This window comes from Pungitius pungitius, chromosome 3 (genome assembly GCF_949316345.1).
Source record: "Pungitius pungitius chromosome 3, fPunPun2.1, whole genome shotgun sequence".
In the NCBI taxonomy this organism is placed as follows: domain Eukaryota; kingdom Metazoa; phylum Chordata; class Actinopteri; order Perciformes; family Gasterosteidae; genus Pungitius; species Pungitius pungitius.
The window spans coordinates 10,659,129-10,685,927 of record NC_084902.1 but is presented as its reverse complement, the minus strand read 5'-3'; the positions used below and the strand labels follow the sequence as shown (position 1 = coordinate 10,685,927).

Genomic DNA, 26,799 nt, shown 5'->3' with positions numbered 1-26,799 from the left:
CACAGTTGGGTTAAGAATACAAAGACTAACTGAATTTCTATTTCATTCTTAATTTAATAAGTTTTTGATAAATATGATCATGCATGACACAAGCCTAGTCGGCAGCTTTTGCATTTTTTTTAAATACCATCCCTGAAGCGTACTATTCTATATTGAATATTCTCAGCTGCAGTGAATGAAATGCCTGGAAAAACTCTTCACATTAAGTTCACTAGAGTCCAAAATTAAATAAAGTGAGAAAAAAAGTTTACCCAGAGGAGCTCAGATGCTGGCTCATATACGTGTGGGCTGGTTTCTGAAATAATTATTGTGAGACATTATTGGTTATGCTAAAATGATGGACTACATGGCAGTCCCTCTAATAGGCCCATCCACCTTTCCATCACAGCAGAAGCACAGCCAATGGTGGACAGAAACATGATATTGACATAGGTTGCGCCCCTTTAAGATAGTTCTAAATAAAAACCCTATGAAATGCTGAGAGTTGAAGGATTGTAGCTCTTGGCCTTGTGCTGTGAATACAGAGGTGAGCTACAATGCTGCTGACAGCAGACATACTACTTATTTACCTTCTGGCAGTCAGTGGAGGGAAGCCTGTGTGTCAAACATACGGAACAACAAAGGAACAGTCTACATTTTCTATGGAAGGAGACATAAACATTGGAGGCATTTTCTCCTTCCATCAGAACCCAGTCATTGTCAATCCAGCTCATCAGGTCAACCCAGGAACAATCCAGTGTGAAGGGTAAGAGTGATGCAAAGAATGTAACTGCATATCTAGGTACAGCATGTGATGATTATTCATATATCAAGGGAAAGTCAGTCTGTGTTTAACATCTTTGCTCTCTTCTTTAAGACTGGACGCAGGAGAGCTTCAATATGCCTTCACTATGATATTTGCCATTAGGGAGATCAACAACAGCTCAGATCTGCTGCCAGGAGTGACACTGGGTTACCGGATCTTTGACTCCTGCCCAAGTGTCCCTCTGTCCATCAGGGCATCACTTAACCTGATGAATAGGTATGAGAGTGGGGAAGGCGGTTGTAGCAAACTCTCAAACGTGCATGCTGTCATAGGAGAAACCACATCAACTTCCACAATCGGTATTGCTCGCACCCTGGGACCCTTCAATATACCCGTGGTGAGTGTTGAGGGGTGTTGGAGGTGTATTTTTGTCGTCGAAGTAGAAGTTAGATATTACGTGAAAATGTTTCTGTGGGTGTCATTATCTCAATATTAGTCATTTCTCTGTTTTACTTGTGTTTCAGATCAGCCATTCAGCCACGTGTGCATGTCTTAGCAACAGAAGAGACTATCCCTCCTTCTTCAGAACCATACCTAGTGACATCCACCAGAGTAAAGCTCTAGCAAAGCTTATGAAACACTTTGGCTGGACCTGGGTAGGGGCTATCAGAACCAACAGTGACTATGGGAATGATGGCATGGCCACTTTCCTGCAAGCAGCAGAAAGGGCAGGTGTGTGTGTTGAGTACTCAGTGGCAATTTACAGGACAGATCCCAGGAAGTGGTTCTTAAAAGTGGTGGACATTATTAAGGAATCCACCTCTAAGGTAATAGTGGCATTTGCTGATGGCACAGACCTTGACATTCTGATTAAAGAGCTTCATGCTCAGAATGTGACAGGCCTCCAGTGGGTGGGCAGCGAGGGCTGGATCACTTATCGCTACATTGCCTCTCCAGTGAACTACGCTGTGGTACAGGGGGCAGTGGGCTTTTCAGCATTAAATGCTCACATCCCCGGACTGCACGAGTTCCTTGCTGACAGCAAGCCGTCCACCGCACAGGGAGACCATGGACTGGTGGAGTTGTGGGAAAATGTGTTCGGCTGCACACTGACTCCCCAAGAAGGGACTCGAGATGAGGGCGACACCTCAGGCGCGGGCTGCACTGGCGAGGAGTCTCTGTGGGACACAGACACTCGCTTCACAAATGTCGCAGATGCCAGTTTGCTGAACAACGTTTACAAGGCCACGTACGCCGTCGCTCAAGCTTTGCACATGTTGGTTACCTGCAAAGACGGACAGGGGCCTTTTGAGAACAACACTTGTGCTGATTGGGAAAACGCCCAACCATGGCAGGTGAACATAAACGGAAATAATTCTGTGCCAAATTCAAACTACTGTATATGTTAGTTATAATAGCAACTTCTCTGTATCCCTGCAGGTTCTGCATTACCTCACGCAGGTAAATTTCACCACTAAAATTGGTGAAAGGGTCTTCTTTGATGCGTTGGGCGACCCTGTGGCAAGTTATGCACTGGTAAACTGGCAGATGAATGAGATGAATGACATCGTCTTTAAAACCATTGGTTTTTATGATGCCTCACAGCCTGAGGGGCGGCAGTTTAGGATGAAAACAGATGTGGGACCTATCTGGGCAGGTGGGAAACTTGAAGTAAGTCAATATCCCGAGCCCTATTCTGAGTGTAATATAATTTTTTATCATGAGTTGTGAAGTTATCTTTAACGCTTTTATAGGTACCACGGTCTGTTTGCAGTGAGAGCTGTTTACCAGGCACCCGCCGGGCTTTTGTTAAGGGCAAACCTATCTGCTGCTTCGATTGCATCGCCTGTGCTGACGGGGAGTTCAGCAACACAACAAGTGAGACGGCAGGATTCCTAGCCTTTAGTGTAGCACTCGTCGTGTTTCTGTTGGGTAAAATCACTGCGAGCACTTTACTGGTCTCTCTGAGGATGTATGTGCTGTACAGCCTAAAAATATTTATGCTTTCAGATGCAGTAAAATGTGACAAATGCCTCCCCGAGTACAAGTCCAGCGAGGAGAGGAATAACTGTGACTTGAAATTGATTGAGTTCATCACCTACAGGGAATTGATGGGTATACTGTTGGTCACCTTTTCTGTCATTGGTGCTTGGCTGTCAATGAGTATAGCACTGATATTTTTCCACTACAGACACACTCCTATCGTCAGGGCCAACAACTCTGAGCTGAGCTTCCTGCTGCTCTTCTCCTTGACTCTGTGTTTCCTGTGTTCTCTGACCTTCATAGGGCGGCCCACACAGTGGTCCTGCATGCTGCGACACACTGCATTCGGCATCACTTTTGTCCTCTGTATCTCTTGTGTTCTGGGGAAAACTCTAGTGGTGTTAATGGCCTTCAGGGCCTCACTTCCAGGTAGTAATGTGATGAAATGGTTTGGGCCTGCACAGCAGAGACTCAGCGTTCTGTGTTTCACTCTCATTCAGGTTATAATTTGTATTCTTTGGCTGACGATCAATCCTCCTTTCCCCTACAAAAACATGAACCACTATAAGGAAAAGATTATTCTTGAGTGTGCATTGGGATCCCCTGTGGGGTTCTGGGCTGTGTTAGGATACGTAGGGTTTTTAGCCATGTTGTGTTTTGTTTTGGCTTTTTTGGCTAGAAAGTTACCTGATCATTTCAATGAAGCTAAATTCATCACCTTCAGCATGTTGATATTCTGTGCAGTTTGGATTACTTTTATCCCAGCTTATGCCAGCTCCCCTGGGAAGTTCACAGTAGCTGTGGAGATATTTGCTATTCTAGCTTCAAGTTATGGGATGCTTTTTTGTGTCTTTTTCCCGAAGTGCTACATCATTTTATTAAAGCCTGAGAATAACACAAAGAAGAATTTGTTGAATAAAGCAATCAGAAGAGCCTTTTGATTTATTTCTTAAGTTTTAGCTGGATATTTACTTCTACATCAACAAAAATTAATAATTAAAAACGTATCCTCTAATGTGACAATAGTGTATTAAGGAATGTGCTCAAAAAATAATAATTTAATGTTGCAACCTTTTCAACCGGTAACTGTACAGTAAATTGGTTCTAAAAGGTAAAGGTTGAACCTCCATGTTCAACTTGTAAATTAACATCAACAATGTAAAGAAATATTTGTGTATCACATAACAAAAATAAACAAAGATATTGCTATGATATGTGTAGTCATTTATTTGTTGTTTGTGATCAGTATGAACAGCTCTATGATACTTTATAGTAGTTTACATTAGAGTAATAATTGCACACACATTAAACTACATAACACCTCCCATATTGCAGAGACATGAACAGTTTAGAATAACACAATACTTCATAACAATACCGTAATGTCCAACAGATAGGACTGAACAACAGACTCAATCCATACATATGAAATGTAACAGCAGCATGCTAACACAAGCATTTTCAGAAGTGTGATGAAAAAAACTCAACAGTATATCTAAATCTAGTGAAGTGCTCTTATGATTCAATCATGAAAATATACATAAACAGTTGTCAGATATGGTTAGAATATGTGTTGAATATGGATAAAACATATTCTTTTTATTAGATATTTGTGTATCCGCACAATGATTATCCTTATCCATAAATTACAAAATGTTCTGCCACAAATACATTTATTTTTCACTTCAGCTATAGCTTTTTTGAAACTACCGTTGACAATTAATACAAGTAATACATTTAGCACATCTGATTTGGCCATGTGACATTTGACCTACAGTTATTGTTATTTTTCATTATTCTAGACGGTCGATAGGCCTCGCTGGTCTTCCTTACACCAAAGTAAAAAGTTGTTTTCAAATTGACTGTGAAACTTTTTCAACCTCTCCAGGCTGTATGTCTTCTGGGTTATGATTAAAACACATGTGGGTAAGTACAAGTGCCTCAGGCCTGACCATAACTTTTACCACACGCTCTTTCCCCTCTCAAGTGCGCTAATAAACTAACAAACTAACAAGCTAACAATCTCCCCGAGGAGTTGAAAGTGTCTCCAGTCACTGGAACAGTTTCGTCAGCGCTGTTGCATCATGATTCCCTTAAGAAGTCTACTGCAGAACTTGAGGCCTTTGTCTCTCAAGACTTGCCCTGGAACATATGACCTTGTCTTGGAACTTCAATAGCAAATAACACATTAGTGTCACATCTATCTATCTATCTATCTATCTATCTATCTATCTATCTATCTATCTATCTATCTATCTATCTATCTATCTATCTATCTATCTATCTATCTATCTGTCAAATTACATCAAGATTGCAACATTTCTTATTTCTCACATTTTTGTTGCCACAATGTGATTAATAAAAGTACGCACACAAACCATCATAGGCTCAGTCTTTGCTTTTAGAAGTAAGGAGCAAAGTTATAGCATGGAAAATTTTGCCATCTAGTGGTTGTATTGTGCAGTTCTAAAAACCTTAAACAATGTTAGTAACTAGTGTCAAAAATAAAGAAAGCGTTAAAGGCACCTCACATCAAATAAACCAGATATGTTGGTGGTCCACGTGCTGACAAACGTCCTGGATCAGCCTACAGCGTGTTTTGCAGGTACCGGCCTGGCCCGTTAACATCATTGTTCAGGAAGTGGTGGGTTTAATTTACTTCCCCACTTTACTTTAAATTGGCTCATAATTTAAGGCTGTTACCAAGCTGAACTGTTGCTTAGCCACTATATTACAATTTAAACAATAATATAAAAATCAATGCAAACCATGTTTGTTGGTTTTTGTTTTCTATATCACTCATTCTCCTGATTGCTTCGATATAATAGATTTGTAAAATTTAGCCCTAGATATTCTATCCACTCCAAGATGAAACTAGTTGTGTCGGTGGAAGTAAATAATTAATCCGTCGTAGTCTCACTGATTAACGTGAACCGCGTGTTTTGAAAGAGTTGAAATCACCTACAATTAAAACTAAAAATTAATTAATTTCCAACAGAACACCTGGTGAGCTATTGTTTGATTGCCTCAGGCGCAGATGTCATCAGTCTTGTTGGAAACAGTTGCTTGTCTTTGCTTGCCCGGTCGGCCCTCGGCTCCCCCACAATCCCAGGAGTAAAAGCTAAATTGGCAGGTTCAGGGTGACGCCATGAGACCATCTCCAAAATATACACAATAACAAGCTGAAGTGTTTACCGGATGTGTTATGACAGATTTCCTTTTGTTTTGTTTTTTAGCTTTAGTCCAATAAAAACTGTATGATTCTAGTGTGCTTATAACTATTTTTGACGGATATCTTTTTAACTACTTTTATTTTGAAATCTCTACCTAAAACTAAAATACTTGCCTCAATCTGCCACTCCCATGTTACAGTAAAAGGTGCTAGGATTTGACAGTTACAGTAAAAGCTTGATCCTGCATTTTGAAAAAGGGCTTGACTCAAATAAGAGCATATTTGAATCCTGAAACAGTGAAATATGATATGATAATACTCGATACAATCCCTAAACCAAAGTTTCTTGATGGAGATTATTTAAACATGATTTTCATGTCTTAATTCAGTGAACCCTCCAAGCAGCTACATGAGACTATTAACTTTATTGTTGAATGACAAATGGAACAGTAGACTGTGGCAGTTTGGGGCTCAAAGGTAAAGCAGGGGTTCATTAACTCACATATTCACAAATGTCGAAGTGTCCTTCAGCAATACAATACGCATACATTATGTGAGTGTTGCGTGAGAGTTTTTTAGTTGGGATGAAAGGAGGGCACCTTGCATGGTTGAGTGGCTAAAAGACTAGAAAGGCAAGCGCAGGTCAATTTAATTTAATTTAAGAATTCTTTATATTTCATCATCCAGGTGAAAGTTATCTCTGTTCACATTCCTACCCTGCATACATCTCCCTACATGCTGATGGCTCAGAGTCAACTAGTTCACTCAGAGGAGATATCAATCCTAGCAGTGAATGATTAGAAAACAAATTTTAAAAAAAACTTGAGAACATACATGATACAAATGCCATTGCCCCATCCCCTTAGAAGGCACAGGGGTGGGGTTCCTGACCTATGGATTGTAGTATTGCTGGATCCTGCTAAACCAGTGTGAGAAATACACAGGTCTTGGATCTCGAGACCCCTTGAATTAAATTTCAGGGGGTCTAAATATAATCATGACAATCATTTGTCAACTGATATTTTTACTAAAATGCCATTCAGATCTATTTAGCTGCTTACAAATGGCCAAACATTTTATTTATTCAAGTTGGGTCTTCTCCTTGGTTCGATTTGTTAGGTTTGGCTTCAAGGATCTTAGATGTTTGCACTGGCGGGAGCTGCAGTTGTTCATTGCCACCTGGTGGTTGTATTGGAGCACCGACGCCAACAAGCCACACATTGTTCCATTTCCATTTACCACACAGATCTGTGAAAATCTCCTAAAGCACGGTGGGGCCTGTCATTATCCATGGATATGCCTTCATGGCATGGGGCTCTTTTGTCATTTTGGGGGCTTAGTGTCTTGCTCAAGGCAACACAGCAACATGAAGACCGGAGGAGACAGACAATGTACGATCTTCTGATTAGGAAAACACCAACCCTACCTCTAAGCCATAGCCCACCCTAACCAACTAAACAGAGGCATCAGGTGTCTCTTGTTGACTACTTGCATCTTTTTCTTCTGCACTTTTTTAGTTATTTGTATTCCTGTCTTTTATAAGACTATATGTTTCAGGACTTAACAGAATACTGTGAAATTTCCTATAATCAGGGCTTTCATTTAACTTGAATGTTGCCCCAATTGTTCAGTTCTAATCAGCTTGTTTGCAGAAACAATGAGGTGGATCCCTGTTCCCTTGAGAGCATGTGCTTAAGTTTAATATCTTACTTGTAAGAAAAGAAAACAAGTGCATCATAAAACTGAGCATTTTGTCTTAGGGCCCCTCAGTCCATCCTCTGAGCATCACACAGGCACATATTAAATGAATAATGAAACATACCATATCTGACCTCAGGCAGTATGTAAAATGATCTTTGATACACACTAAGTGGTGCTCTGTTTTTTAGCCTGCAGGGTTTGTCCTCTTAATGATGTGCACAACACAATAATTACTCCTTTATTTCCCCATGTGTTTAATCCTACGGCAAGATATTTGTTACACAGGAAGAAAAAATAAAATGATAATATGTTAATGTCTATTCATTATACAGTATAGTAAAACACAGATGTTTCTCTTTCTTTCTATCACAATGAAACATGCTTATTACATTTTTGTATTACTTTAAAGTTTTCTGTGTGTCAAATTTGTGTCTGTGCATTTGTGTTGTGAAAGGCTTGCAGATCAACTCAGATCAGCAGCCCCTTGTGACACCAGTCTGCCGCCTGCCTTTTCACATCATTGAAGGATGAGTTAGGCCTAGTCAGGCATGCCGTCGTTGCACAAAACACCTCATGTCTTTCTCCATTATGGTCAAGTGCTCATTCCAGTTCCTTGTTGTTGTTGTTGTTGTAACTTACTTTGAAACTGGGGTTCTTTTTCCACTGACCAATGACCCAAGGGAAATTAGGTCAGTTTTACAAGTGCGATATGAAGCTAGTGGCATATATAGGCAACAGACTAAACCTTAAGATTGGATTGCCTGTCTACAGAGTGTGGATGTAGCGCTGGAGGTGGTTGATGAACATAACCTTGAATATACAGGCTTAGGTTGAGGAGAAGAGGGATTTTTTTTCTACAAAATGGATTGTGTATATGTATATGTGTTTTCCTTGTATCTGTTATCTAAAATACAGCCGTTGAACTAATATAGATATTTACTTTCAAGTGTTTATGATGCTAGCTTGAAGAAAGAATGATGTGTCGGGGGATAAGATCAGAACAGTTCAATCTTTCCAGGAGGAGGACAGGGCTTGTGTGTTTCAGTCTGCTGTGGTGTGTGATCTTTCCCTACAACTCGAACCAAGACCAGAGCCAGCATTGCAAACTAATCCCAGGGTCAGTGGCACTGCCTATGCTGGAGAAAAAGGGGGACATCATCTTGGGGGGACTCTTCTCCCTTCATGACATGGTGATGGAGCCCAGTCTGTCCTTCACCTCTTCACCTCCCTCTGAACAGTGCACCAGGTGAGCTGCTCTTTAGCTTGTCTTGATTCATCTGCAACTTTTCCCATGATTGAATTGCTTCCATAATACTGTGTGTCAGTTGCTTTTTTGTTAAACTATGTTGTACGAAATGAAATGATGATTGCAACATCTCTGTTCTCTCAGATTTAACTTGCGGACATTCCGTTGGATGCAAACTATGATCTTTGCCATAGAGGAGATCAACAGAGATGGCAAACTCCTTCCAAACATCACACTGGGATACAGGATTTATGATTCATGCAGCACACCCCATCATGCACTGAAGGCTGCTATGGAGTTAGTGGGGAGTGAGAGGAGTTCAGGCGTTGAAGGAAAGACACGGAGTGAAGGCACCTGTCGGGGGACGGTACCGGCAGTGATAGGAGACGGGGGCTCTACTCAGTCTCTCGTGGTGGCCCGTTTCCTGGGAGTGTTCCACGTGCCACAGGTAAGGGAGTCACAGCGACGCAACAACTGTGTTTCCAAGACAACCACCGCTGGCCAATTGTCTCGCGTTCATTGTATGGACACAATGGGGCATTCCCGACAGGTCCCACTAACCGATGTTATAACGTTTGACATTCAGGTTAGTTACTTCTCCAGTTGTGCCTGTCTGAGTGACAAAAAGGACTTTCCTGCTTTTTTAAGGACTATGCCCAGTGACTTCTTTCAGGTTAGATGCAGCAGCCATTCAGCATTTAACCTCCACACAAACAATATTCATCTCTGGATTTACTTCAATCCACCCCTACCCCCTCTCTCCTTGTGTCTCTCCTCTTTCTATCCGTAGGTAGATGCATTAGTGCAACTTGTCAAGCACTTTGGCTGGACTTGGGTGGGTGTCATTGCAGGGGATGATGCTTATGGGCTTGGTGGGGCAAACATATTTGTCAATGAGGTGAGTCATGCCCCCATGAATAAGATTGCCATTAAGTAATATGCATTTTAGAACGCATTGAATAAATTGTGAGAATAAAATCAAGTTGTCCTACATCCCTCTTGTTGCTCGTAGGTTAGAAAATTGGGTGTTTGTGTTGCCCTTCACGAGGTCATCCCTAAGAACAGAGCGCAGACCAAAATTTCATCAATTGTTTCCAAGATCCGCTCCTCTGGGGCTCGAGTGATTCTGGTGTTTGCTGTGGAACAAGATGCAGCCGCGTTGTTCGGCGAAGCACTCAGGCATGATTTGTTCAGAATCTTCTACACCACTATACTATTTAAAACGCAATACCAATGTGATACCAACTTTTGGTTTGTTTTGACTTTTTACGGGTTTACTGATTTATAATTACAAAGAATAACATCTCCGTATCACTTTAACTTAGACAGGGGCTCACTGGGATACAGTGGCTGGCCAGTGAGGCTTGGAGCACAGCTGCCGTGCTCTCCACTCCCAGAAAGCAACACCACATTCTCCAGGGTTCGATGGGATTTGCCATTCGGAGAGCACACATCCCTGGATTGCAAGACTTTCTCCTTCGTCTACATCCCTCAAGCCACGATGCCCTTTCAGATCCCTTCCTGATACCCTTCTGGGAAGAAGTGTTTCAATGCAGCCTGGCAGCGCGGATTGAAGGTCAGGAACAGGAAATTGAGGGTAAACCTCCATGCTCTGGAGCAGAAGAGCTGAGGAGTGTAAGGAATATCTATTCAGATGTGTCACAACTAAGGATTTCCTACAACGTCTATAAGGCCGTGTATGCCTTTGTTCATGCACTTAAGGCGATGAGAATCTGTGTGAAAGAGAATGCGCCATTTCCTCTGCAGGCATGTGCAGATCCAGACAACATAGAGCCATGGCAGGTACCATCCTAAATGTTGATTGATTCACTACAATTAAGACAAATGATAGTGATGCTTAAATATTATATATATATATATATATATATTCCTAAACAAGACGAATGCACTTTATTCCATCAGTTACTTCATTACATCAAATATGTGAGATATTTGAACTCCTTTGGGGATGAAACCAAGTTTGATGAGAACGGTGACCCTGCAGCCATGTATGACCTGGTGAACTGGCAGCTGACACAAGATGGAGAAATGGAGTTTGTTACTATCGGCAAATTTGATGAGACGACCACAGGTGGAAAGCAAAAACTTCAGATCCAGGAACACATGATTGTATGGAATGGCAACCAAACCAAAGTAAGGATCTCAATAGAACAAAACAATGTTATTTTTAATTGCATGTTGTAGTTTTGTTCATTATTTGACTGTGTACCCTCCGTTGTCTAGATTCCCTTGTCAGTATGCAGCAGCATTTGTCCCCCAGGGACCCGTAAGGCAATCAGACCAAACTTCCCTATCTGCTGCTATGATTGTGTGGTTTGCACAGCTGGCTGGATTAGCAATCAGACTGGTAAGCAAAGCCACTTGTCTACAAAAATCTAACCCGTGGTTGCATTGGTTGAACCACAGTACAACATCAGTCTTCTCTTTTGTTCCTCCAGATGCGATAGAATGTGTGGAGTGCCTCCCAGAGTTCTGGTCCAATGTTGAGAGGACCGCCTGTATCCCCAAACAAGTAGAGTTCCTCTCCTACAGCAGCACAATAGGCATCGCCCTGATGGCTATTTCCATCATCGGCTCGCTCTGCACTTGTGCTGTTGCCTTCGTATTCTCTTTTCACAGAGTCACTCCTATCGTCAGGGCCAACAACTCTGAGCTGAGCTTCCTGCTGCTCTTCTCCTTGACTCTGTGTTTCCTGTGTTCTCTGACGTTCATTGGCCGGCCCTCCGAGTGGTCCTGCATGCTGCGACACACAGCATTTGGAATAACCTCTGTGCTCTGTATGTCTTGTATCCTGGGGAAAACTATTGTGGTGCTAATGGCCTTCAAGGCTACACTTCCAAACATGAATGTAATCAAATGGTTTGGGCCTGCACAACAAAAAGCAATCGTCGCCTTTTGTACACTGATCCAAGTAAGGATTTATGACTCATAATCAATCTCGACTACGGCTTTTTTTCCCCAAACATCGGTATAAGACACATTTATTTTTTTTGCAGGTAATAATCTGCACGGTGTGGCTGGTTGTTGCTCCCCCCACTCCACGCCAAGTGATGCCCCGCAAGAGTATTGTTGTCATTCTCTTGTGTGACAAAGGTTCACCTGTAGCATTCTCTCTAGTCCTGGGTTACATTGGGCTGCTGGCCTGCATCTGCCTTGTATTGGCCTTCCTGGCGAGGAAACTACCGGACAATTTCAACGAAGCCAGACTCATCACTTTCAGCATGCTCCTTTTTTGTGCAGTGTGGATAGCTTTTGTTCCTGCTTACATCAGCTCTCCAGGGAAGTACTCCACAGTCACGGAGGTGTTTGCTATCTTGGCCTCCAGTTACGGACTGCTGGGTTGCATCTTTGCACCAAAGTGCTACGTGATCCTCCTGAAGCCAGAAAAGAACACATGGAAACACCTGATGTCGAGAGCTGCCACTGGAAAATTCTAGGAGATCATCTGTATTCCATACATAGTTCATGTAGTTATATATGTATGTAGTCATGTAGTTATATATATATATATATATACAGTATATATACAGTAAAAACAGACAACCTTTTTAGTATCTAGTTCTTGAATTGTGACAGTTAGGTCTCACCACTAGAGGACAGTAGTGTGTTGTTAATAGTCCCTTCTGCTGTTTTTGGTGGAACACCTTTATCCTGACCAATCACTTTCCCAAATGTCTTTGTACATTTTCCCATACAACATTTTGGTAAATATAATCTAAATGATTACGAGTGGTTAAAGATCTTTCTTAACTATAAGAATATATTTTGTCAGTGGTGTGGAAATAATAAACGGTTTAGTCACAGAAACAATGTAAAAGAGCATCGGCATAATGCGGTGAAAGCTTTAACTGCCCGTAATTCAAGACTGCCAAATTTTAAAATTGTTTTTATTTTTCCAACGACGTAAAACCTCTTTGAGATTGAAATGTGAAGGACAACTCGTTGTGAATCTGAGTGGGATCTGACCTGAGATGAGTCTGAGGTATGCTGTGTGGAAATCCTAGCCATCAATGGTTAATTTAATCCCTCGTACTTTGGAGGCCTTTACATATAAACACCACGCTTGGCTGCTCCCTGCAAAAACAAACTAAAGCGTCAGACATTTTTCCGTCTCTCTACATCTGCTCTCAGGCTTACATTTATGATCCACCACTAATTACTCTTTTTTTCATTTACTTCTAATTTTTTACTCTTCTTAACATTTTATTCTTCATACTTTATCATGCATTTCAATGTGAAACAGTGAAGCTTCTTCATTACTTTGTTACAGCATGTGGCTGCTGGTGTTGTGTTTCCTTGGAGCTGTTTGGGGTATCGTTGTGGCAAAGTGGGGTTCTGGAGGTATTCAGAGTAGCAGAGCAGACACATAGACAGACCGGATATCATTTTTTTTGCAGACATGTCAAACTTAAGTTCACTCTGACATGTTTGCCATGACATGTTGTGTTATGTAATGCCAAGTAAATGCAGTAAATAAAACTACAGAGCAATAAGCGATTCATCTGAGGCTGTTTTATAACACTAAATCACACTTCCTCACAGAAACATTTAATGTTTAGAAATACAGGCCGTGTGAGTTTCTCAAGTAATCAAGTCACTTTGCCTTAGTATGTAACATAAAAAGTTTGAAAATACTACAATACAAGCAGTCAAGAGAGTGAAACAAATGTTTATATGGGACTTATTATGAAAATTCCATTCCTTCCTCCGCCACGTCCCCCCAACATAGTACTGGACGATTTTTTTCCTTTTTTGATTTGTATCTGGAATGAATATTCTATGATGACCGTTGCTCAATCATCCTTTTCACTGTGGTACCACAGGCATCAGCAGCTGTGTCTTTTTCTGTTTCAACTATGTTTTGCACAATCAAAATATAAAAAACGCTGTTGAAGACCAACTCACTTATTTTCTTGTCATCTCCGTTGTGTTTCCTCCGAGTAAGAAGCGCAAACTGCAGAGAGTGAAGAAGCCGCTGTGGTTAACGAGTCCTGTTCGAGTGTCAAACCGAACGTTCAAGGAGAGCGATGTGGTGATTGAGACGCACCGGGTCGAAGGTCGTCAGAGTAAAGAACCGACGAACCAACTGTGCCCGTGACTAAAGAACACTCTTTTAAGGCCTGTCGCAAAGCCCTGAATGCTCACAAATATTACCCTTTTCAATATTTATTTGTATTGCATAGATATATTATTAAGCTGAATACATTGGTTATAATGGTAATAATAACGAATTAATATTTTCTTCCTACTTATACTGAAGTCACCCTTCTGTGGAAAACGCGATGAAGATGATGTACTCTTTCTGGGAGTCAGCACAGCGGGTTTATGTGTGGAGGGGGGTCGGAAAAACAACTGAACTTGAATTAGGGCCAGACTAGTTACCATCATTTACTCACATTCTTGGCATTAACTAAAAAATAAATTTGATAGTTATGGAAAAAAAGATTAGTCATATTGGGATTTGTTGTAAGCTTCTAAGTGGAGTACAAGGAATGATGTGGCAGGGCCCTTCTGTACAAATGGCTACATGAAGCGCAACACCCACAAACCGTCTCTCCAAACGTTTTCGAGAGCACGTGGCTTGCAAGTGTCCTGCCTTCCCTCGTTGATGTCATTTAGCGGCTCCTAGAGGCTTTGAGGGAGGCCAATAGAAGCTTTCCTTGCTGAGTAGGCAACCAGGCAACAATGACCAAACAGCATTAACCTGCTGTTTTGAATGCGTTCGGTCTTTTGCTGTGAAACGCCTGATTTGTAATTTGTTCAATCGATCCAGTAATTGCTTAAAAAACAGCGTAAAAGGTGTTGTCTGCTCCCGAGGGGGGAGCGCCCATCGTCACTTTCTGCTCGCTTTGTGGCGTGCTTGAAGCGGGGGAATCTGCAGAGGAGAGCAGGCAGTGGGCTTATGTCTGAGTATTTGGTCTTTATGTTTATAGTTTATTGTAGACAGACCTGTAAAGAGGGTTTCTCATAGAAAATCCTTCACCATATAAAAGTTATGTATGCGTTATTATGCCACGGCTTTACTGGTCTGGCCTGCTTGAGATCAAAGTGGGCAGTATGTGGCTCCCTAACTAAAATTAGGTTGAGCCTCAAAGCTTATTTTTGTGCAGCGTTTTGTTGTTGTGTTAAGTGTAATGTGTAAAGTGTAAATTGTTAAGTGTAAATTGTGTCAAATATTCAGTTTGGCAAAACAAGTTGGTGGCGTTGTTCAGCAAATATTCTATTAAGTGCCGTTCAGTACGAGCTTTTGACCCTCCCCTTGACTTGTACTTAACAACTTTAGTGCTAGAGGCTCACCCTCCCACCTAATTGAAGGGTTCGCAACTAACACCAGCAATTCAGGAGGCAAATCACACAACAGCAAATAACACTCCGTGTCTGTCCCTCTGACGAGCTGCACTTTGGTCAGTTTTCACGGAACCTAGCAAAGGAACAGAGTCGTATTTGCCTGGGCTGGTAATACATTGGGTATAAGCACACCAAAACAATGTATCGATTACAATATTACAAGAGGAATCTTTTAACATGAGACAAAATACAAATTATTGGACATTGAATCGCTTCGATGCCTTCAAAGTCCCCCGACAAATGTTTTTAAAGTTTGCCTCTGATTCATCTTTCGATACGAACATTCAAATAAAGACGGTGGTGATGAGTGTACAAATTACTGAATTTACATAATCACTATTTCGGTAAATGTTTTTTCATGATGAAGGAGTCTCTTTCACTATTATCTTGGCTTTCTGTCATTTTGATGGCTGCTTTTTATACAGTAGGAGTCACTTTATCAAAATCACGTCAGATGCCCATGTAAAATGGGAGGTAATATAAGAAATGTGTGCACAGAATGCAATTGAGAAACAGCAATGCAGAGTTTATCACACTGAATAACAGGAGAGCAAACAATTATCACAGTGTGCAACACGATGATGCGGAAATGTGTCCTCAGGATCATCAGGGTGCACACAACTCGGGGACGTTATCATAAATGACATGTTCCACTCTTAAACGCATGTCCACTCAATTACAGGCATATTTAATGACATGTGATCGGAAAATAACAGTGTGGTGACTTTATATGCAATGACATTTCCTGTGTGCTGACCGGAATAAAGACTAATATTTACAAATCCTTATGCTAAGTTAACTGCTTTCAACCCTCAACATTTAGCATGGGGTTGGACATTTCATTTATATTTTTTTGAATGTTGATCTTAATTATTCAGAAGGCTGTAACATCATCACATCAATTATTATCTCAGCATCAATTAACTACAATTTAATTCTCTCCAAAACGTATCATGGCATCATCTTAACCAAGGTTGTGTTGGTGTTGTGGCGGTAAACAGAAGTGGCGAACTACGGCAGCTGTCAAAGCTGACCCAGAACCAGAATGATTCACATAGGGGCCATAGAGAAAAAGGAAATCCACCAGCTGGGCAATCAATCAGGCTTTTTGGTTCAAGTTTTGGGTACAATATTGAAATCCTAGTTTTAAAAACACAAGTGATTTCATCAGAGGTGAGCCCTGCTTTGGTCCCCAGTTGAGCAACAGCTATAATGGAAACAAAACCTTTTTTTGTCATCTCAGCCAAACAAATTCTATATGCACTCGAACATTCTTTTCTGGTGTTTCATTTTAGAGTGAAATGGGTTTAATAATTGATCTTGAAGACAAGAGGAGCAAGCATAACAAGAGATACGATTGAGACCCAACACACAAATCATCAACTAGAGAATAAAGATTTTAATGATTTTAATTCAAGGGAGTAAGATGCACACGAATCATTGTTAGGTTTGCAACCCAGTTATCCTCAGCATATCAAACACCACAAGCGTGTTTGACACAACAATGGAGCCTGGAGTGAGTGCATCGCCAACATGCATTGCCAAATGAGTTTCGTGCCCAGTCGCTATAGCAATAGGTGCTGTCAGAGTGCTCTCTGCTAGGCGAGCATCAGCTGCCAGATAGCCAAAGGTGAAGTTGGGCAGAAGGTCTGCGTTATTGTTTTTTGTCTCTGGTGAGATGATCGTAGCCTGAAGCTTACCAATAAGCTACCAGGTGCAAACTGTAGCAGGTAATACACAGGAAACTAATGGCAAAAAAGATCTGAAGCCAAGGCATATGACTATAGAGTGTGTATACTCATAGTCAAGTTAAAAAATATGGGAAATTCTTCAGAATCTTACATTTCAGATGCATTAACCTTCTCACACCAAAGAACCAAAAAAAGAAAGGAAGAAGAGGACAGAGAGCGTTTGATATACAGAATTCTCTACCACGGTAGTTGTAGGGGAATCAAACTATCTTAGTGGGCGGAGGAAACTAGTTTGTTATTCAGGGAGAGTATGAGTCCCCCAAGCAGACACAATAAAGGAGCAAAACCCAGGTGTGTTCATTCATATCGCCGTGGAAAGCACCTTTTCAAAATAGACAATGAATTGTGCTCACTCCCTCATCTTGATATCAAATCATTGTCATTGTTGATATATAAAAAAAACACTTCTTTAACGTTTTTTCAGATTACACCAAATACCTGGGTACATTTTTGGTATTTGATAGCCACCCCCAACCATACTTTCCAGCGACAGCAGGGATTTGACAATCCTATCTAATCATGCAATCAATTTGACCCCCTATCTCTCGAACACTAATGACAGGTTATATGCAAGTATGCCGAGATGCACAATTAGCTGAGGATTAATTGGAGTGGCCTATTAAAGAGGAGATGGGCTGGAGAGAGAAAAAGAGAGCTGTCATTTTCAGAAGCAGGCACTATCAATGAGAAGTGCTCATCCAATTACACCATGAGTGCCCCCCCACTTTTCCACTCCCGTCCTCTCATTCTTCCTGTCCTCTCCACCACTCCACCGGCTGATCTCCCTCTCCCTCCGCTCTCCTCCTTCAGTCTTAGTCGGTTTCTAAAGTCCCTCCAGTGATTACTGCTTCTCTCCTCTCATCTTTTCTCATCTGCACTTTAGCCTTTAAAGAGATGGTTTAATATTTTGGGAAAGATGAATGACTCAAACAAGTCAGCTTGTTTCTGTTCCCAGTGTAACAAAATCACTAATCAACATAAATCTTTTTAATCCTAAAACCAAAACAAACTAAAAGTAAGAAGTACAAGTCATACTTTTACAATTTCAATATGTGTAGTATGGATTATGGAAACAGTCAAAATCAAAATTAGGTTATTTATCAGGAACGGGCTTAATATTCATCCAATAAACAATACATTGGTAAATATGAAATCTAAATCTTGGGACAAATAAGCAAATTTCTCCAAATGTCAAGATATTTTAAAGCTTCTGCATGAATCAGTAAGAACAGCAAAAGCTAGAAATGTAAAAATGCCCTCATAATTCTGTTTCATGAAAGGTTTATGGATCAATATTATATCAGTATTTATATTCCTGTGGCTTTTGGTATTAGACTCACTAAAGAACTACCAGCATGCTCCCAGAGACAAAGTTGTCCACCTCTCCTGCAACAGATTGTCTAGGGTAATCCTGAAAGAGGAGCACAAGGCAACGCACATTTAGGATCCGGTCCTTTTTTTTCTAATTTTGTCTGAAAGATTCATCCATCGAACTCGTCCCCGTTATGCTGATGGATTGTTGGCTGCACAGCAGTTGTTTACTTTGTTTTCATTTTACATTGGGTAAATTATTCCTTCTTTGAAGTTTATATCATGCTTGTATACCCGTGTATAACATATCAACAGCTATTGATTGACGTGAAACTAGAAATGTATAGACAAATATGTTCCTTTGAGATTCCTCTGTATTTGTGTATTTGAGTGAAATTTTGACGACTGAATGAGTTGCTGGCAAATGTGGCACAGCCATTTTGTCTCCCTCGGGCTGATTGTAATGAATTTGAACTACTTAAATTCATCCAGCACCATTTAAAGGTCAAAAAAACATTGCCTTGGTGGAAACGGTTGCTAAATGTCAACATGTCGGCATTTTTTGAGCAAGATCGCGTGCTGAAACTGCTCATTTTTCAAAGATAGACTGTAGCTCCAGATAGTGTGTGTATTTATTAGGGTCCTCGCTACGACTAGTTGTAGAGGAACCTATTGTATTTCAAGGAATTATTATTATTATTCTCACAAACCGCGGGCCTTTTTGGGGCTGTATCATGTTCAAAAGTTGTTAAATTTGGCATGGATATCCGGACTGTTTTAACAAACACGTTTGGGTATAAAGAAATGTCTCTATAGCGCCCTCTAGAAATTTAAAAAAGACCACACTAAGCCAGTTTCCGCCCCCGATGTCTGATCAACTTTGAAAGTTGGCCCACAGGTCCTCTTCGGCATGCTCTACAAAAAAGTCAATCATGGTATGCAAATCCACCTAACTAGATTTTCCGCCATTTTGAATTTAGTGAAAAACACCTTCTTGGCAATTTCTCCTAAACGCTTTTAGGAGAGTTTGATTGTCACGAAACCGTCGGTGGATCATTATTGGGTGTGCCCTTGATATATCAGAATAGTGCTGATAACTCATTGTTTGGATGAGATATGGGCTAATTAACTTCGCAAGGGGTGTGGCTTAATCTGGCAGATTTTTAACTTCCAAATGACTTGGCCTGCCCTCACCAAAATTATAGCATGTGTGAACATTGAAGCCCTGAACACACACTAATATTTTCATAATTTTTGAAGAATAGGGGGCGCTGTTATTGATGGTTGAAAATCTGCCTTTTTGGCCTGTTTTTGGCCTTTTTTCATGATTTCTTACAGTTGTAAAAGACCGAACTCCTCCCAGGGATTAAACCCGATTCTATTCAAAATCGCGAAGTGTGACCCTGAGACCTTAGGCTCTAAAAATTGCATTTTGCCGGAAGAATTTCCAAACTATGTGTTTAGGGAGCCTTTTCAAAAAAACGCCATTCGCCACAAACGTTGAAGTTGTTATAACTCGACTATACTTTATCTAATCTGCTCCATATTTCTCATATAGCATGAACTTCTCACCCTTTAAACAGCTATATGATCATTTCTGACCTGTCTTCTGGTTTTAAGAAGATATTACGGTTAATGAACTTTGCAAGGGGTGTGGCTTAATCTGGCAAGATTTATAACTTCCAAATGGCTTGGCCTGCCCTCACCAAATTGCAGGATGTGTAAACATTGATCCCCTGAACACACACTAATTTTTTCATAATTTTTGCTGCATTTAATCATTAAAGATGTGCGTTGTTGGCATATTTTTATAATTTCTTACAGTTGTAAAAGACCGAACTCCTCCCAGGGATTAAACCCGATTCTTTTCAAATCCATGCAGTGTGCTCTTGAGACCTTGGCCTCTAAAAGTTGCATTTTGCCGGAAGAAATATTAAACTATGTGTGTAGGGCACAGATTTAAAAAAACACAAAAACGCCATTTAAAAGATTTTGAAGGAAGTTGGGTCATGTATGGTATTTCGAGATGCTTTTATTTTGGACTGGTACATCAGAATATCCATGTCATCACCAAGTCACACCATGGTGATGTGTACTCTCAGCCTGAAGTGGAATGGTCATAATAGTATTGATTGTTTCCTTTTAAATTTAATTTGAAAATGACAAAATGTAGTCTGGTGATTGAGATATTGAGCTTGATTAAGGAAAATGGCTATTGTATGGTATTTTGAGAGGCTTTAATTTTGGACTGGTACATCAGAATGTCCAGGTCATCACCAAGTCACACCCTGGGGATGATAAAGAGATCACAATCTACTCAGAAAGAATGTCACCTTTGACGATGTTCATGATAGACTAAATGAAAACTTATATCGTGGCAAAGAAGAAAAGAGAACAAATGAAACAGTGGTTTCAACTCGAGACATACTTCATCTAAACTGCTCCATAGTTCTCAATTCTCATGACATCCTTACCCTCTATACATCCATATTATAATCCAAGCCTGGTGGAAACATGAACTAACACCACTGACATGCGAACGCCACAGGCATCCTCGACCACATTTCTAACCATCTGGCCAGTGCCCCAACGTGCAAGGAGTAGCGAGGACCCGTCCAATCTTAATTTTAATACTTTTACTAATAGATTTTCTTCCCTTTCTTTGGCAGAAAAGAGGTGCAGGAAGTTACATTTTGCTCAGAAAGCTGATCTCCCATGGGATTCATTCAACAAAAAGATCATATCTATGTTTTGATATTTGTGTTTTGTAGATGTGACCTGTCAGCTATTTTAGCAGTTTTGGAAATGCTCAAAGTGAGCAATGAATTGCAATGAATATATGGGGTAAAGAGTTTTGATAGGAATAATTAACTTTTATCTAACTAGCAAAAGGGGATCTCCGTCTCTTGTCTGACTTTATATATATTTTCTGATGTAAGTTTCTTTGGAGAAAAGCATCAGATAAATGGCATGTAATGTATACTATTTGGACTTGGAACTTTTGGCCGTTGCCATTTTGGACTAACAACCCAAAATGCAGAAATGCCCATATTTGGATTGCGCAGGAGGAACATAGTGACGCCATTTAATGATCTGGTAGCTGGCCGCAGTTCTTTCGCTTTTTTTTATTAACTCCAATAGATGTTCTAATGTGAACATCAACATTTTCTTTGACTGATGTTGGATGTGATATATTTCAGTTTTTAGAGATGAAGTACACAAAAATCTGTGTATTCATGTCACACTGCTGGCCATCAAACCTACTGGGTGTTAGGACAGGCTGTTGCCATGGACACTAACAAGTGTTTTTTTCTTTCTTGAGGAATCCAAAACTCTCATAGGAGAGAAAAACAATAGAGAGATAATTAGGTGGGGAGCTGCACTTTGGTAAACACTTTTAATTGTTATGTGCTCCAAATTTGTGTGTTACATGCCATTGGAAGACACTTTGCTCATAATTTGTTTAATCAAATGTAAGCACCTGTTGAACTGATTTCCTTTTAGCACACGACAGAACTCAAGACTAAACTAAACTCAAAACACTTCTACCGACTATACCTTAAAAAGGGCATTTTAGTAGCACTTAAGATGGCACCTACTTGTATTACTTTGTAGTTTGGCTTTCTTGAATAAATTGTACTTATTTGTTGTTCTGTAAACGTAACATGTTGTAAAAGTAGTGCAAAAGTTTTAAACTTAAGCTTAATACTTGGGTTTCAGCTCGACGCAACTTACGTTTTTCCCGACATGTCAAGTTAAAACCTGCCATTACAGCTGAGCTTTCAAATCTGTAATAGTAGCGTGGTTAGTTTTAAAGAGCACTTTTAAGTATTGTGTAATAACAGGGAATTAGATTGTCTGGTCTTTTTACTGCTGGTTGTGTCACATCCACTTCTCAGCAAGCAGGAGGTGTAAGCTGTATAAACCTGCACTGGCCAAATAATCACATCCACTTGAACATGTGCAGCAGATGCAAACATCAGTGTAATGACGTTTAGATGGAAACTTTCTAAACCACAGCAATGCGACACGGTTAGCAGAAATGTGAGCAAATGTGAGCTTAAACTTGCCCACGCATCTTCATGCAGGAACACATGTTAACACATACCATGCCTCCCAGTCATACACACGACTTCTAGTAATCATGAAGCTTAGTTAATAATGCTAGAATCAACCGCAGCAGAAGAAGAGTACCCCTCCCTGCCCCACGTAGAGACACACCGCTCCATTTTTGCGCACTCTCAGCCTCAATCTGGTGTCATCGTCCTGAAAATAGATCATTATGTGCCATGTGATGAAAAATGTTTTCAGGTGTGGTACATAAATGCTGTCTCCACTGTTTACATTCATGTTGATTGCCATTCGGATTGTTTGCAGATTGCAGAATGCTATGAATCGGGATAAAGAGATCCAATGCTTGATGCAGTAAAGCTTGTTACTACTGTTGAGTCCTTGACTGCAGGCTCAGCTGAACAACAAAGATCTTTTGAAGAACCACAGGATGTCACTGTTTAACATTCATTAGTGAGCCTGTGGCGGGTGAAACAGGTATAAAGATATAAAGTGTGTATTCTGGGATATCAAGAGAAACTTGTCTTTTCTTTTTCACTCTGATGGAAACAAGTTGGCATTGTCACCATCGCCTATATTTTAAACCTGCATTAGATCCACAGGTAAAGTATGCATGTTGTGTGCATGTTGACATTTTAAGTTTACTGTGTTGCTTGAAGGTTTGCAATGCAGATTATGTCACATCTGACAACCACAACCACTACTTGCACAATGTATCTCTTATTTCAAAAACATAAGTTCTTAACACGATTAATACACAATATATGTGAAAAGGTGCACTTTTGCTGGCTGTGCTCTCACTAAGTAAATGCAAAATGTTTTTAAGTACTAGTAGTTTTTCATGTATTAAATCTGCAATATCAGATTGCCCACTGAAATCACCCAAAACAGTCTGAGTCATGATCCTCATAGCACACGTATATGTGTATAGGTGCATGTGTACTTTAGTGCATGGATTGTCAAACATGTCGATGTGGTGCATGTGCACACGTATGCATGTAATTGGGCAGGGCTCCCCTTTCATACACCTCTGACACCTCACACTGCCGCACACACACACACACACACACACACACACACACACACACACACACACACAAACTGAAAAGCATTCCAGAGGCTGCATGCCTGCACCCCAACACACACACACACACACACACACATACACATACCACTGGACCCAATGCTAGAGTCGCCCAAAGGGCACATAAGAAGAACTGAGTGGCTTTACGACCAGAGGGAAACAGAGGGGAGCAGAACGTTGTATTGATAGCAAAAACAAAAGTAAGCCAAGGTCCTACAATCCAAAGTATAAGGTGACATGGTGTTGATAATGATTTCCCCCACTGACAAATGTCATTTTTGTCATGTAATGTTTCTCTTTTTTATTGAAATTAAAAGGTGTTAACTTCCTCCACGCTCTGTGTTACTTCAGGGCAAAGCCTCAGCTGCCTATGGTGTACAAAGTGCAAAACACTCTGTTCTGCCTCCCAGGAACATGCTGAGGTGTTGTAATGTTAGCTGTGATGTTAGCAAGCTTCGCCGCTAATGAAAAGGAGGGTGAGAGCACGAGGAGTGTGGGTGGTGTGAACCTTCAGTTATCAAAGTTGTCCCAGCCACGGAGGGTAAAACCGTCCGCCAAGACGAAAATAAGCAACTGCAATTGATATTCAGCTGAAATCAATACTTGAATGAGAATGATCTGAGAAAGTCACAGAATAACACATGCTTGATATTATAGAAACCAGCAACGAAATGAAGTATCACCTGACATTTACCAAATGTTTTCTCTATGTTGTTGATTGTTTAAACCGGTCTATTTGACTCCGCCATGTCTTTTAAATAAACAAATACATTTAAAAAAATGTTTTAGAACTTTTTAACATAACTTAAGTGTATTTGCACAAGTGTGTTGGTTTTGGCCCATCCTTTACTCCTCCATCTGTCACGGTTTGGGTCCTCTTCCTGTCTTATTTTGTAGTTTTCTTGTCTCTCGTGTCTCTGGGTGAGCTTCACTTCCTGTCCTGTCCTGTGATTGCCTGATTGCTTCCACCTGTGTCCAATCACCTGCACCTTCCTTGTGTATTTAAGCCCCGTGTGCCTGTTGTCCCTTGTCGCGTCATTGTCTATGTGTCCCTTGCCGTTGGAGCACGTTATTGTTTTCTTGTCAAGATTAAAGAGCACGTTGTTCGAGAACCTCTGCATTTGAGTCCTGCTTCCGCCTGCTCCAGCACCGTTCTTGACAGAATGACGCGACCAAGGAAGGACTCAGCAGGGTTTTACCCAAATGATAAATATTTGGGAACTCGCCTTGCGTTTGGGGGACCACGGAGCATGCAGCAGGCTGCCCGGCGAAACACCGGCATGCCAGCGGACTCCTGGAGCGACCTGGGGCCTGACTACCTCGACGTAAGAAGCCCATTTTTTCAATGGAAGACTAATGTCGTTGTTGGCCCCAGGAGCTACCAGGAGGAATGCTTCAGGCTCCGGGACCTCCTCAATCCGAGGAGAAGGAGCCGACGAACCCCCGCAGTCCCGGCTCCCGACTCGGCCCCCAGATATCCGTTCCAGCCTGAGCGGGCCCCAAGACGCCCGTCTCCGCCCGTTCCGGCCCACAGACTCCAGTCTCCGCCCGTTCCGGCCCCCAGACTCCCGTCTCCGCCCGTTCCGGCCCCCAGACTCCCGTCTCCGCCCGTTCCGGCCCCCAGAGTCCAGTCTCCGCCCGTTCCGGCCCCCAGAGTCCAGTCTCCGCCCGTTCCGGCCCCCAGAGTCCAGTCTCCGCCCGTTCCGGCCCCCAGAGTCCAGTCTCCGCCCGTTCCGGCCCCCAGAGTCCAGTCTCCGCCCGTTCCGGCCCCCAGAGTCCAGTCTCCGCCCGTTCCGGCCCCCAGAGTCCAGTCTCCGCCCGTTCCGGCCCCCAGAGTCCAGTCTCCGCCCGTTCCGGCCCCCAGAGTCCAGTCTCCGCCCGTTCCGGCCCCCAGAGTCCAGTCTCCGCCCGTTCCGGCCCCCAGAGTCCAGTCTCCGCCCGTTCCGGCCCCCAGAGTCCAGTCTCCGCCCGTTCCGGCCCCCAGAGTCCAGTCTCCGCCCGTTCCGGCCCCCAGAGTCCAGTCTCCGCCCGTTCCGGCCCCCAGAGTCCAGTCTCCGCCCGTTCCGGCCCCCAGAGTCCAGTCTCCGCCCGTTCCGGCCCCCAGAGTCCAGTCTCCGCCCGTTCCGGCCCCCAGAGTCCAGTCTCCGCCCGTTCCGGCCCCCAGAGTCCAGTCTCCGCCCGTTCCGGCCCCCAGAGTCCAGTCTCCGCCCGTTCCGGCCCCCAGAGTCCAGTCTCCGCCCGTTCCGGCCCCCAGAGTCCAGTCTCCGCCCGTTCCGGCCCCCAGAGTCCAGTCTCCGCCCGTTCCGGCCCCCAGAGTCCAGTCTCCGCCCGTTCCGGCCCCCAGAGTCCAGTCTCCGCCCGTTCCGGCCCCCAGAGTCCAGTCTCCGCCCGTTCCGGCCCCCAGACTACAGTCTCCAGCCCCGTCCCCACGACCCCTGATCGTGCCCCCTCCCTCCCATCCCTTGGTCCTCTCCCCCCCACCCCTGGGGGCCGTCTGGGATCCGGCCCTTGAGGGGGGGGTGGGGTCAGGGGTTGGGTTGCAGCCGCACAGCTCGGCGCCCCCCGCCACGACGACGACGACGCCACACAGCTCGCCGCCCCCCGCCACGACGACGACAACGACGCCGCACAGCTCGCCGCCCAGCTCGCCGCCCCCCGCCACGACGACGCCGCACAGCTCGCCGCCCCCCGCCACGACGACGCCGCACAGCTCGCCGCCCCCCGCCACGACGACGCCGCACAGCTCGCCGCCCCCCGCCACGACGACTCCGCACAGCTCGGCGCTCCCCGCCACGACGACGACGCCGCAGCCGCACAGCTCGGCGCCCCTCGCCACGACGACGACGACGCCGCAGCCGCACAGCTCGGCGCCCCCCGCCACAACGACGACGACACCGCAGCCGCACAGCTCGGCGCCCCCCGAGACCCTGAGGCCCGGCCGCCGACCCGGCAGACCCCCCGAGACCCTGAGGCCCGGCCGCCGACCCGGCAGACCCCCCGAGACCCTGAGGCCCGGCCGCCGACCCGGCAGACCCCCCGAGACCCTGAGGCCCGGCCGCCGACCCGGCAGACCCCTCGAGATCCTGAGGCCCGGCCGCCGCCCCGGCAGACCCCTCGAGACCCTGAGGCCCGTCCGCCGCCCCGGCAGACCCCCCGAGACCCTGAGGCCCGGCCGGCCCCCCGAAGGACCCGACACATGGCCGCCATCACCCGGAGTTCCCCGCGCGGTCCAGGATCGTCGGGTCCCCACCCTCCCTCCCCTTGTCTGATTTTTTCCGGTTCTGCTCCCCTTTAGGACCGTCTGGAATTCGGTCCTTGAGGGGGGGGTTCTGTCACGGTTTGGGTCCTCTTCCTGTCTTATTTTGT

General features: G+C 43.2%; 2 protein-coding genes across 3 annotated transcripts; both read left to right on the top strand.

The window, feature by feature from the left end:
- The first annotated feature begins 21 nt into the window (after positions 1–21).
- Positions 22–3,938, top strand: LOC119210762 (extracellular calcium-sensing receptor-like). Of its 2 annotated transcripts, XM_037461109.2 has the most exons (6): positions 23–745; positions 857–1,142; positions 1,270–2,100; positions 2,186–2,416; positions 2,500–2,623; positions 2,756–3,938. In XM_037461109.2, exons 1-6 carry the CDS (start codon positions 537–539, stop codon positions 3,667–3,669), a joined length of 2,595 nt encoding a protein of 864 aa, XP_037317006.2. In that variant the 5' UTR covers positions 23–536; the 3' UTR covers positions 3,670–3,938. The 2 variants fall into 2 exon arrangements, with proteins under 2 accessions (XP_037316997.2, XP_037317006.2); XM_037461100.2 differs by having other exon boundaries at positions 22–745; positions 2,500–3,938.
- A 4,781-nt stretch (positions 3,939–8,719) lies between these two features.
- LOC119210772 (extracellular calcium-sensing receptor-like) lies at positions 8,720–12,305 on the top strand. The gene is made up of 10 exons (XM_037461123.2): positions 8,720–8,847; positions 8,992–9,295; positions 9,434–9,520; positions 9,638–9,745; positions 9,860–10,026; positions 10,173–10,650; positions 10,771–11,001; positions 11,092–11,215; positions 11,307–11,779; positions 11,865–12,305. Exons 1-10 carry the CDS (start codon positions 8,735–8,737, stop codon positions 12,303–12,305), a joined length of 2,526 nt encoding a protein of 841 aa, XP_037317020.2. The 5' UTR covers positions 8,720–8,734.
- The last annotated feature ends 14,494 nt before the right edge of the window (positions 12,306–26,799 follow it).